At 32.1% G+C, this 12,002-nt stretch overlaps 3 protein-coding genes across 7 annotated transcripts; all 3 read right to left on the minus strand.

Moving 5' to 3' along the window:
• Positions 1-497: 497 nt before the first annotated feature.
• LOC124820876 (uncharacterized) lies at positions 498-2,323 on the minus strand. 5 transcript variants are annotated; one of them, XM_088112031.1, is made up of 2 exons: positions 1,830-2,323; positions 498-866 (listed from the first exon to the last, which is right to left on the minus strand). In XM_088112031.1, the coding sequence occupies exon 1, from the start codon at positions 2,196-2,198 to the stop codon at positions 1,833-1,835; it is 366 nt and encodes a 121-aa protein (XP_087968157.1). In that variant the 5' UTR covers positions 2,199-2,323; the 3' UTR covers positions 498-866; positions 1,830-1,832. The 5 variants fall into 5 exon arrangements, with proteins under 5 accessions (XP_087968157.1, XP_047148613.1, XP_087968155.1 ...); XM_047292657.2 differs by having other exon boundaries at positions 498-875; XM_088112029.1 differs by having other exon boundaries at positions 498-978.
• Positions 2,324-6,065: 3,742 nt separating this feature from the next.
• LOC148200349 (uncharacterized) lies at positions 6,066-6,778 on the minus strand. The gene has a single exon (XM_088111322.1). It carries the CDS (start codon positions 6,656-6,658, stop codon positions 6,185-6,187), a length of 474 nt encoding a protein of 157 aa, XP_087967448.1. The 5' UTR covers positions 6,659-6,778; the 3' UTR covers positions 6,066-6,184.
• Positions 6,779-10,740: 3,962 nt separating this feature from the next.
• On the minus strand, positions 10,741-11,480 carry LOC148200350 (uncharacterized). The gene has a single exon (XM_088111271.1). The coding sequence runs from the start codon at positions 11,384-11,386 to the stop codon at positions 10,910-10,912; it is 477 nt and encodes a 158-aa protein (XP_087967397.1). The 5' UTR covers positions 11,387-11,480; the 3' UTR covers positions 10,741-10,909.
• Positions 11,481-12,002: the final 522 nt, after the last annotated feature.

Here is a 12,002-nt window from a genome sequence, read left to right on the forward strand (position 1 = left end):
TGGAAATTATGAGATAGGATAGCTACCTCTATAGGGTAAATAAAGGGTTTGCTTAAGACGAAAGAAATCCAATATGATCAACATTCTATCCCAAGTCACTGAATATAGTTCACCAAATTCTCAATGTGTAGAAATTTCATTGAGAATCACAATTTCCAATATAATATTGTAGAGCTGACTAGACTCTTACATAACATAATTCTTGACATCAGAACTATTTTTCATTACATAGACGGCTAATAATGAGATTGATTTTTGCAGAATTATCATTTATCAAATACAACAATGACTCTTGGGTACCTAGTAGATAAAGTATGTAATACATTTAAATAATACAGGTTTCTAAGACTCAACTACTAAAACTGTTACTTGATACACAAAGAGAGCTTCTAAATTCTCCATCAGCTTGGATTTTGTATTTAAAATTTTTAAAAAAGTAGAAAACTATACAAGATTATATGTTATGGAAACATCTAGACGCAAACTCAAACCAAAGGTGAAAACAAAGAAAGAATTAACACATTATTTTCCGTACTTGTTAACTTGAGAACTTCCTGTGGCTGAAAGTTAACTAGAGAACTCAAAAATAGAAGACAGACTTAACTTAAAAATCCAACACTCTAAAAATAGAAGAAAGAATTAACACATTATTTTCCATACTTGCTAAGCTTGAGAACTACCCTTGGCTGAAAGTTAAGTACAGAACTCTAAAATAGAAGACAAACTTAATATAACTTAAAAGACCAACATGCTTCCATCTCAATTAGCACCAACCCAATCTTCATGATCTTACCCAAAGCTGATGTCAGAGATTCAATCCTCTACCAGAACGTCTTTTCCCCATCCAACCCAGGTGCTTGTGCTTCCTACAATATCTACATAGGAGGCGTCATTCCATGAACCAGATACCCATCTTCCTTTTACAACTCTTTGGTGTCATAAGATAGCACAAATCTAGCAATAAGTCCTACTGTTTTCCTACGCAAAGTGGCACTTATCTAAACCGATAGAACAAAAAGAAAAGAAAGAAAAATTCTCATTGATCCAAGTTTCTCAACTGCCTTGTCACAAATGAAAATTGAGACTTCAAATGTTATCATAAAGCACAAACAATAGGTTCCTGTAATGTGTTAGCAGAACATACAAGTCAAAAGTTGTTACCCATATGCGCAAGACTTGTTTAGAAATACATTCTACAAATTATTCTTTGAGAAAAAGAAAATGAAACAAGTTTTTCTATAAACTGAATTCAGCTTATGCATGACTAACAAGTTAGAAACCAACTTTAAGAGAAGATAACATGAGAAAGTTTCTAAACACCAATTATGTATAAGCTAACTTTAGCTTGTGAAATATTTCATTTTTTTGTCTTATTTTTAGAAGTGATCATGGTAAGGAAACCAACATCCATGTCTTTGCAGAGACAAAACAGAAATAAAGGAGTAATCATCATCAATCCAAAAACAATAGCACTAAATCAAGGAGGAACTATTATAAAAATCAACAAACTTATCATAAAAACCGATTTGTTCTTAGAGTGTCATCGCATGCATTATTTATCATAACCTAGGGATGCATCAAATAAAGTGCAATAGCAACATTTAAACTAACCAAAAATCATAAAAGAGAAATCCAAAACAATTGGACTCCAACTAATTGTCATAGAACTTTAAACACCTCTTCTTCCCCTTCAACTCTCCTCTCACTACAAACTAATTGAAAGAAAGACACCCTCACTCTTTCACTAAAATAAAATAAAGAAAATGAATTGATAAAGTCCAAAGTTTTTCTTTTTTTCCTGTTGGGCATCAAAACCATTGAACCCTCACCTTCTAACTCTGTTTCCTCAAGCGTTTCCTCAGCTTCTGGTACTTGTGCTTGTTCATCTTCCGCTTCCGCTTCTTCTTCACGCTGTCCGCCCACATGGTTCCGGAATCTTCTTCCACCCCATCATCCAGGGTACGAAACCCACTTTCAAAATCAGGTTTTGGGAAAAACCCAAAAGGAAAACTGGGAAAGATCACGGTGGGGGCATCGAATTGCTGCGTATTCGGGCTTGTGGGAGAGGGTTGAGGGTGACACTGTGAGGGAACAGTGAGAGTAGGGTTTTGGAGGTGAGAAGAAGGGTTAACGGCAGAAATAAATTTAAAGGGTAGTAATGGTGGTTTTCGAAGCAGTTTCTGCAGCGCTGAAGCCATGGAAACGAAAGGAGTTTGCGCAGTGAGAGAGATCTGTCACCGAGACAACCGAAGAAGCAGTGATGGTGTTTTGGTTATAATTTTCCAGGTTGAGCCCTATTCCCTTTTTCATTCAGCTGATTATTGTTGTGACTTTTGCTCAGAGTATTTTTAATTCTGGTAAGTTTATTTTACTTTTGCTATATATTACTTTTTTGAATAAATTTCTTACAGAGGATAAAAAAAGTTGTAGAGTCAGATTTGAATAGTTATGAAAAGTAAATTTTTACAACAGAATTAAATTATTTTAATAACTAATTTTTCGTATATATATATTTAAAACCAGCTGAAAATTTTTAAAATTAATTATTTTTACGAAATATATTCTAATAGTGTATATATATATATATATATATATATATATATATATATATAAGTGTGTTGCGTACGTGTGAAATTATAAATAGTTTTTTAAAACCAGTTGAAAATTTTAGAGTTAATTATTTTTATGAAATATATTCTAATATATATATATATATATATATATATAGGATTTGTTATTTATATAATTTCTTAAAGTATAACAAACTTTAATTAAAAAAATTGAATATGTGTTTTTTGCGAATGTGTGAGATCGTAAATAAGTTTTTTTTTTATATTTAAAATCAGCTTAAATTTTCTAGAACTAGTTATTTTTATGAAATATATTATAAATTTGGATATTGTTTTGCTATAAATCTCCTGTAGATATCACGAAGTCTATCGAATAATTTAGAAGAGGAAAAAAAGGAAAATAACACTTGAACAACCATTTTTGACAACATTTAGACACGCGCACACGTGTCTAAATTTGAGTGGTCCAGTTGGAAAAATTAAATGAAAATGGACCACTCAAATTTAGACACGTGTGCGCGTGTCTAAATGTTGTCAAAAATGGTTGTTCAAGTATCATTTTCCAGGAAAAAAAACATCTATCTTGTTAGTTCATTGCATTTAGTTTAAAATTTAAATTGAACTACTTGGACATACAATAGTATGCATTGGACAAATTTTGAATTTTAGTCCTGCTTTTATTATCTTTTACTCACATAATTTTCAAAAAGTCATCTTTAATTAAAACAACCTGCATGTACTAAATGAAGTAAATTCTAAGATTAGTGTTTTTGTTTTAAATCTCAATTTTCAAGCTCATACATCGTTTATGTTAGATTTTTTTCTCTGTATTATCTTTTCTGTTTCGATATGTTGTAGGTTTGTTTGTTAGTAGCATTCTATTTTTTATTTTGTTTTTAGTGTATTACATTTTTGTTGTTATATTAGGCTATGTATTGAGTATCATATTTAATTAATGAGAAAATAGATTTTTATTTACTGAATCTCTATAACACTTTCTCGATAGTATAAGTTTTGTAACATGGTATTAAAAGCGTGAATTATCCTCTTTATCTTTTATCTTTATCGGTATTGCTTTAATGACAACTCTAGATATGTTCTTTTCTTTTATTTTGTTTTAAAAAAAATTATTGATATTAATTTCTTTTTCTAGCAACAATTTGAATCGGTGATCAAAGTTGATAGGCTTTAATATTGTCGAGTTAACTTTCATATTCCATTCCAATTTTTGTCCTTTCCAAACCGTGATTTAGGGATTGAGAATCCTGAATATACCATATGGGAAATCCATGATCAGTTTCTTTTTTCATAGCTTCAGTTCTCCTTGTCGACCTCCTTCTTAGCCATATCATTGGTTGTAAACACTCATTTCAAGTTTGGGAGAAGATTAATGCTCATTTCACCTCTCAAACCAAAGTTAGGACTCATTACCTCCAAACCAAACTTTGTACCATGAAAAAAGGTGATCAGATAATCAATGAGTTTCTTTTATCCATTAAAGCATTAATGTATTCTCTTCATTCAATTGGAGATATATTTCTTACCATGAACAACTTGATATTATTCTTGAAAGACTTACAATTAAATATGAGTCATTCATTTCTCTCATCAATTGTAAACCCGATTTATTATCTCTAGATGAAGTTGAATCTTTGCTTATTACTCTAGAAGCTCGAATTGCCAAATTTTGGCATGATAGTGACAATATTTCTCTTAATCTCACTTAAGCCCATTCTCAAATAGTTTTTTCTCCCAATGTTAACTTCACCCAAGACGCTTGATAATATCCACTTTTACTTATTTTTGTTTGTTTATTGTCATGAATAAATCAACTTTTTCCTAACTTCAATCTTATTTTATCCTCAAGTTTAGTATGTTTTTTATTATTTTGTATTTAGTTTTTTAATGTGGTTTTTATCTTTAGTCTCTTTGTTTGAATATGTGAAATAAACGAATAGGGAGCAATTTTAGTGGAACAAAACAAGAAAAAACTCAAGGAAGAATGTTTTGGACAAGAAAATATCAATTTGAATTAAATACCCACATTGGGCACCATTGGCATCACACTTAGTGCTTCAATTACAGAGTGTTGTCAAACTACTTGGGGTTGAGTGCCATATTTGTAGGACTGAGCACCATAAGCCCCTGCACAGGTAGTGTTGAGCAATGAAAAAGTGGCGTTGAGCAGTGTAAAATAGCGTTTAATGGTGGTTTGACAAACAATCCTTTTTACATTTTAATTGAGAGTGTTCGGTCTAAGATGATGTTGAACGATGACATTGTTGACACATCGAAATTGGGTATTTAAACATGTTTCTTGCGAGGCTTGGAGACATTTTCTCCTCCCACATTTCATTCTTCACCTAGAGCGATTGGGAGATACCCTTAGAGGCTATTTAGGGTGTTAAGAAGCTCTCCATTCTCCTCTATGTTCTTTAATCTTCATCAGTGGTGATTTTACCCCTTTTAGGTTAAGGAGGAGTGTAACACCCCAAATTGTGTCTTCCCCAAACACTTGGACATGACCAAGATGCAAGCGTGGAAATAGCCGCATGAGTGTGACATGAGATTTAAGATGTCATTGACGTAGTTTGGTGAGATCTTCGTCGTGGTTGGTGAACTTAACAATCATGATCTCCATCTTCGACGCTAAGTTATCGATGACTTTCATAATCCTTATGTTGGTTTGGTTCTTCACCATCCCCAATCGCCTTTCAAATCATCTGGTGCCATTGCAAACTCTAACCTTACTCTCACGCACTAAACCCTCACTGAATTAATCAAAAGATTTTGGAAAATCATAAATTAGTTTAAAATGAAATGATGATTCCTCTAAACTTACTTGAGCTCCTTAATTTGCTCAAAATTGGGTAGAAGGATTCAATTGGAGGGATTTTGAGCTTGATTAACGGAGCATGGCATTTGGGGCCATAGCCAATGAAAAATAAATGGGTCAAAATGGCTTAACTCCATAGAATCTTATGATCTTTAAGATTCTCATATTTATGATGAGAAAGAAAGAAAGAAAAATACAAAAGAAAATACAAAAGAGTGTTTTCACGATGACAAAAACTCCTATATTTAATAGAAATGGAGGAGAACAAACACAAAAGATAAATAATCAAGACAAGTCACTGAAGAATGCAAACATAAACTCAAATAATGTTATGAAAATGCAGAGTCACCAAATAAAAGAATAGAAATAGAAAGTACAAAGTGACTAAAAAAGGAAATGAAGTAAAGCACGAAAGTTGAGAAAAAGAAAATTAAACATTTTATATGAATTATAATAACTAATCAATATAAAAATCTTTTCTAATATTACACTTTATTCTAACCTATATATAGAAAGTGTTTTATATAATTCTAATTTTAACCTATATATAGACTCTTAATTATAATCTATATAAAATATTATTATAAAAATAATTTGCGCAATAATATAAATTTAAAAAGCTCTAAAATAACAAATTCATTTTAGAACACGAGCGTGAATGAATAAAAAAGGAATCTATAAGGTAGAATAGAAAGTAGCAGAAAATAGAATTTAATACTGAAAAAACTATTTTATACATTTTATAAATTTTACTCTTAAATAAAAAGGAAAAAAAATCCTAAAGAATGGGAATGCATCGAAACAAAAGATTCTTAAACGTTCCCCCACGCCTAAGTGGCCGGACCAGTTCCCAGCAACTCTCTCCGCCCTCGTCGTCGTCGTCCTTCGCCGGAACCCTAGGCGGAAGCGGCGGTGGCGGACATTCTCTCCGATCCTGCCTCATCTTGATGTCGCTCAGTTCCATTTGCAGCGGAAACTTCAGCACCGTTCCGAACATCTCGCTTTTTCGCTTCCGGCAACTCTCACTCCTTCGCCACCGTTTTTCCTTCCAGGAAGGCGACCGGAGCCACGTCACAATCCCGTTGGTCCGACCCGAGGACTCGGACCTCGGCAGAACCCACGCTTTGCTTTCGTTTTGCGGTGCTGGACCGGGTTCGGTTCGGCGCGTTATGACTTTGCCGCAGAAAACGACGTCGTCGGCGACGCAACCGGAATAATCAGTTGCGGGAAATTCAAATTCAGAACGTTGCATAACGGAAACAACAATTAAATAATCAGAAGCGAAAAAAAAGTGTTTAGAAGAGTTGAGATTGAGAATAACGGAAGTGAAACACTGAGAGATACATATATAGAGAGTTGAACGGAAAGGGAAAAAAGACACACTTTCTAGAATGCATAGAGATATAGATAGAGAAATGGACATTGACGCGGTCTGTTGAAGTGATAGTTTTTGTATCTTGGATCTTTCCTTCTCCACGTCAGCCTCATTCTAGATAAAGAAACTTAAAACACATTTATATTTTTAATAGTTTTTAAAGCATCAAGAGCAAAGGACTCTCTAATAGTCTCTCTAGAAGGGAAGGTTCACTTCAATTTCACTAGGTTTGCTATTTTTATAAATTCTATATACATTCTAATAACGTTGGAATTCACCTTCAAAGTTGAAGGTCAATTTTTCAAATACGAGATTGAACGCATCTTATGTCCCTAAATTATTTAAATATCCATTATTATAATTTATAAACATGATACTAAAATTTATAAAAACAAAACTACTGTATAAATGTTTCTGATTCTGTATTTTTAGTTAATATGATTTTATTTATTATTTTGGCCATAATTGTTTTTATGAATATAATATTTAGTTATCATTCTACTTTTATTAGATATCTCATTTCCAAAGCTTTAGTTTTCATTTATGGTTTTATAAGTTTAGTGTTTGCTTCTAATTGTAATTAGATATGACAAATAATATTGTTTCTTCCATTTTAATAAGAAATCCTTGTATTTAGGTATAGATACTAGAATAGATAATATTTAAAATTTTCAATTAAGGAAATATAAATCTGTTCATACATGTCTCATTCTCGTTTTCATACTCATTTTAATATTCATCTAGTTTAATTTAAATTATTAATTTATTATGTAACATATAATATATAATATAATATATATATATATATATATATATATATATATATAATATTTTTATTTTTTTTCTTGTCATAATCTCGGTGTAATTACGCTCAAATGTTATATTATCAATGTGAATCAAATATTTTTTTATTTCTCTCATTTCAATATTTTTACTCCTTTTTTTCATAATGTTTACTTTTTTTTTACATCCAAATATTTGACTCTTAATTTCAAGTGTTTCGTGACATAGAAAAACTTATCTACTTTATTATCTTTTGGTTATTAATTTTTGTTTTATTTGAAGAACTTTTGACTCTTTTAAAATAATTTTCTTTATCTCTCAACTGTTCAACTAATTTAATATCTGGAAAAAAATATTAAATTTTTAAGTTACTTTTAATCTTATCATGTCCTTAATTATACACTTTTTTTTATGTGATTTCGTTAAATGAAATATTAAGTTGTTTATGACATATTTGATAATTTATATATTTTTTTAATATTTTTACTTGTTGTTTAATTTTAATATGTTTAATCCGGTTTTGATTATGTTTTAAATAATTATTTTTTTTAACTTATTATTATGAGTGTAATTTTAGTATCGCAATTGTATAAATACATTTTATTTACTATAATATAATAATTTAATGTCATTGTCATTAATGTTGTTTATCACCATCTAACATAGATTAAAGTTCAAAATACAAAATCTACATTACAATAAAATGTTATCTAGATGAAGATTGTTGTCTCCCACGTACATTGCGACCACCTCTACAATTGGATGCATGCTCGTCAACCAATGTGTGAGCTATTTGTAAGGCCTCGCTAGTACGATTTCACGCTACTATACCCTCGATGGCATCATGACACGATATCATGGTCTACATGATCTTGACAACACACCTCATAGAACCCTGAAATGACGGTAACAAACAACATAAATAAACTATCATAAATATCCTCTCAGAAAAAAATAATTACTTTGATTACATTGTCAGGATATAACAAGCTCGTTACAAGACAAACTCGTCTAAAAATTACAAGACAAACTCGTCTAGTATTTTGGTTTTGAAGTTTAACTAAATAACATGAAACGCAGAAATCTCTATATAGAGAATTGACCTAAGCTAGAAAAATTATTATAGGACACCAAAACCCTAGGAAGAAAAATAAGAAAACAAACACTAGGATAGAAAACTCTAAGATAGAAGACAGACATCAAACACTAGGGTAGAATATCCTAAATTAGAAAACCAACCTTAAACTAGAAAAACACTAAAGAAGAATGCCAAGTTAGAAAAACCCTAGGTTAAGATAGAAAAACTAGGCTAAGGAACTTAGGAGAAAAGCGAGACAAGAAGAAAAACTCAAAGCACTAACTAAAGACAGACAACTAGAGACTCTAGAAAATAGGAAAACAACATAAGTAGAAAACACAAGACTTAGAACTTGAATCCCCAACATAGAAAACCGACACAAAACTTAGAACCTGAATCCCCAACATAGAAAACCTAAAAGACTTAGAACCTGAATCTCAAGCATAAAAAACCTTAGGAAAACAATTAGGTTCTTAGGAAATAAAAAATCATCTAGGTCACAAACACCTAAACACTATGTTAAACGATTGTTATGCCTAAAGCGTCTAAGAGAGTTAAAGCTAAAGGCTTAAAGCTTATTATACCCAAACGATATTCAATTTAGCTCTCGAAAACAAAACAATGTCAAGACGATGTTTTCGACAAAAACACATTAAAAGACTAAAAGAAGTGTTTACTTGCTTAAACGATACCATGAGCAATACAATTTTAGTTTTGATGAATAAGTAATGACCAAATTGATTTCATTTACTTTGGCTTTGTTTTGACCTAATTGTGAGTTCATTATCTATTCCTACCTTTTGGTTGAGTGAGTTCAATGACAATGGTTTTGTTCTTACCTTCATGGATAATGTGTGGTCTGGTAATCGTTTACATTGAGCTCGTAATCAATTACTAATAGGAAAATGTGAATTTGTACACAAAGTTGAACTATACTCCCCAGCTAGGAGAACAACATTCCCCAGCTTGGAGAACAACACTCCCAAACAATGTTTTGGGTCTGTTTTGTGTCAAGTTTTCCCTTTGTTGACATGTTTGAGTGAGTTAATTGACAAGTTGTTTGTTCCGTGCACTAAGTAGGAGGTTGGCTCATTCAATCTATGGCAAAACAAGTCCCTGTAGGTGGTTTGGTTCGAGGGAGTTTATTTGAAGACCATAATGTGCAATCTGTGGTCTGGTAATCGTTTACAGTGAGCTCGTAATCGATTACCAGTTGGATAATGTGAATTTGTACAACAAGTTGAATTGCACACCCTAGCTGGGAGAACAACACTGCCCAACAATGTTTTGGGTCTGTTTTGGATCAAGTTTACATTTTTGAGTCAATTCATTTACAAGTTGTTTGTTGCATTACGTAGGAGGTTGGGTCATTCAACCTATGAAAAAACAAGTTCCTGTAGGTGGTTTGGTTCGAGGGAGTTTACTTAAAGACCATTACGCACAATATTGTCGACAGAATGCAACTAAAATGGTCAAAACTTTAAGATAAAAGACAAATTTTGGTTGGTCAAAGACAAAAGAAAGACAAACTAAAGAGATTGAGCAAAGGTTTAAGAAACAAAGGACAGATAATGGTTAACGAAAATGGAGAATGACAAAATTTAGATAGAAAAAAAAATAGAAACTATCAGATAATGGACAGAAGTACGAAAAATGTATTTTTGGAATTATTTAAATCTGAACTCTCAACCATTTTCCACGTCACCTCTTTTATAAAAAAATATTTATTTTTCAAACGGCGAATCAAATGTTGATAAAAGAATTAACAAAAATGGGTTATTAACATATCGGAATTCTGAAGAAAATATGAATTCTCGTGCTATCCTCACTCTTCTTCCCAAATAATACACATATAAGAAAGGTTAAATCGTTATTCACTGGCACGATTTTACTAGCAGAAGTCTATTTTTTTTTTCACATGACTTGTTTATAATATACTCATACCACCTTGACACCACTTATTTAAATGCAATTTTTTTTAAATATTATCTATATTTATAAATTCACTGTAAAATTATACTATTTAGATAAATTAGTTACAACCTTTTTCATAACATAAATGAGAGACTGAATTATAATACTATTAGTAAACACTTGCTAATCACAATCCAAAAAAATTAGCTTATATACTATAAAACGAAAATAATTACAAAGATCATAATAAGTAATATTATTTAAAAAATGTAAAAAAAATTGTTAATAAAAAATAAAAAAATATGTTCTCTATATAATATTCTTACTTAGTAAATAAAAAGGAAAAAAAAATCCTAAAGTATGGGAATGCATTGAAACAAAAGATTCTTAAACGTTCCCCCAGGCCTCAACGGCCGGACCAGTTCCCAACAACTCTCTCCGCCGTCGTCGTCGTCGTCCTTCGACGGAACTCTAGGCGGAAGTGGCGGAGGCGGCAGACATTCTCTCCGATCCTGCCTCATCTTAATGTCACTCAGCTCCATTTGCAGCGGAAACTTCAGTACCGTACCAAACATCTCGGTTTTGCGCTTCCGGCAGCTCTCATTCCTCCGGCACCGTTTTTCCTTCGCAGAAGGCGACCGGAGCCACGTCAAGATTCCGCTGGTGTGACCGGAGGACTCGGCCCTCGGCAGAACCCGGGTTTTGCTTTCGCTTTGCGGTGCTGGACTGGGTTCGGTTCGTCGCGTTATGACTTTGCCGCAGAAAACGACGTCGTCGGCGACGGCACCGGAAAAATCAGTTGCGGGAAATTCAAATTCGGAGCGTTGCATAATGTAAACAAGAATTAAACAATCACAATTCTAAGAAGAAAGGAAGGTGAACTAGAAAGCGTTGAATTAAGGAAGACGTAACACTGAGAAATATTTATACACGCAAAAGGAGTAAAATAAAAAAATAAAAAAAAAAGGTACTGTGACGCGTAACTTAAATGTTTTGAGGTACTTTTTCTAGAATTGATTAGATAGTTTATAGCGTATAGAGGGAAGAAAATTGTTGTAGTTGACGCAGTCATAGGAAGTGAAGGGTTTTTTTGAGCATCATGTTTGTTTGCAGAATTCTAGAACAGTGATAGTTAATTTATTAGAGAAACTTGAACTTGGTCACTTTTTCTCGCTTTGCACAGCAATATATTTTTTCAAAGTAAACAGTCAAATAAAAACGCAATTAATTACTCATAAATACACCAAATGTTCTAGTTTTTCTCACTTATCAAAAACCAACTTTTCGTTCGCTTAAGGTAACTAGAAGTTAGAGGATATTGTTATATTTTCACGTTAAAGAAATCACCCATTTGGATTCTCCATCAAATTTTAGATTCTTAGTACGTCAAGAAGTTTATTGAAATAAACATAGTTAATCCCACTGATATGGGATTATTTGGTCTAC

The sequence above is a fragment of the Vigna umbellata genome, chromosome 4 (assembly GCF_029865625.1).
Source record: "Vigna umbellata cultivar VRB3 chromosome 4, Vumbellata_1.0, whole genome shotgun sequence".
NCBI lineage: Eukaryota > Viridiplantae > Streptophyta > Magnoliopsida > Fabales > Fabaceae > Vigna > Vigna umbellata.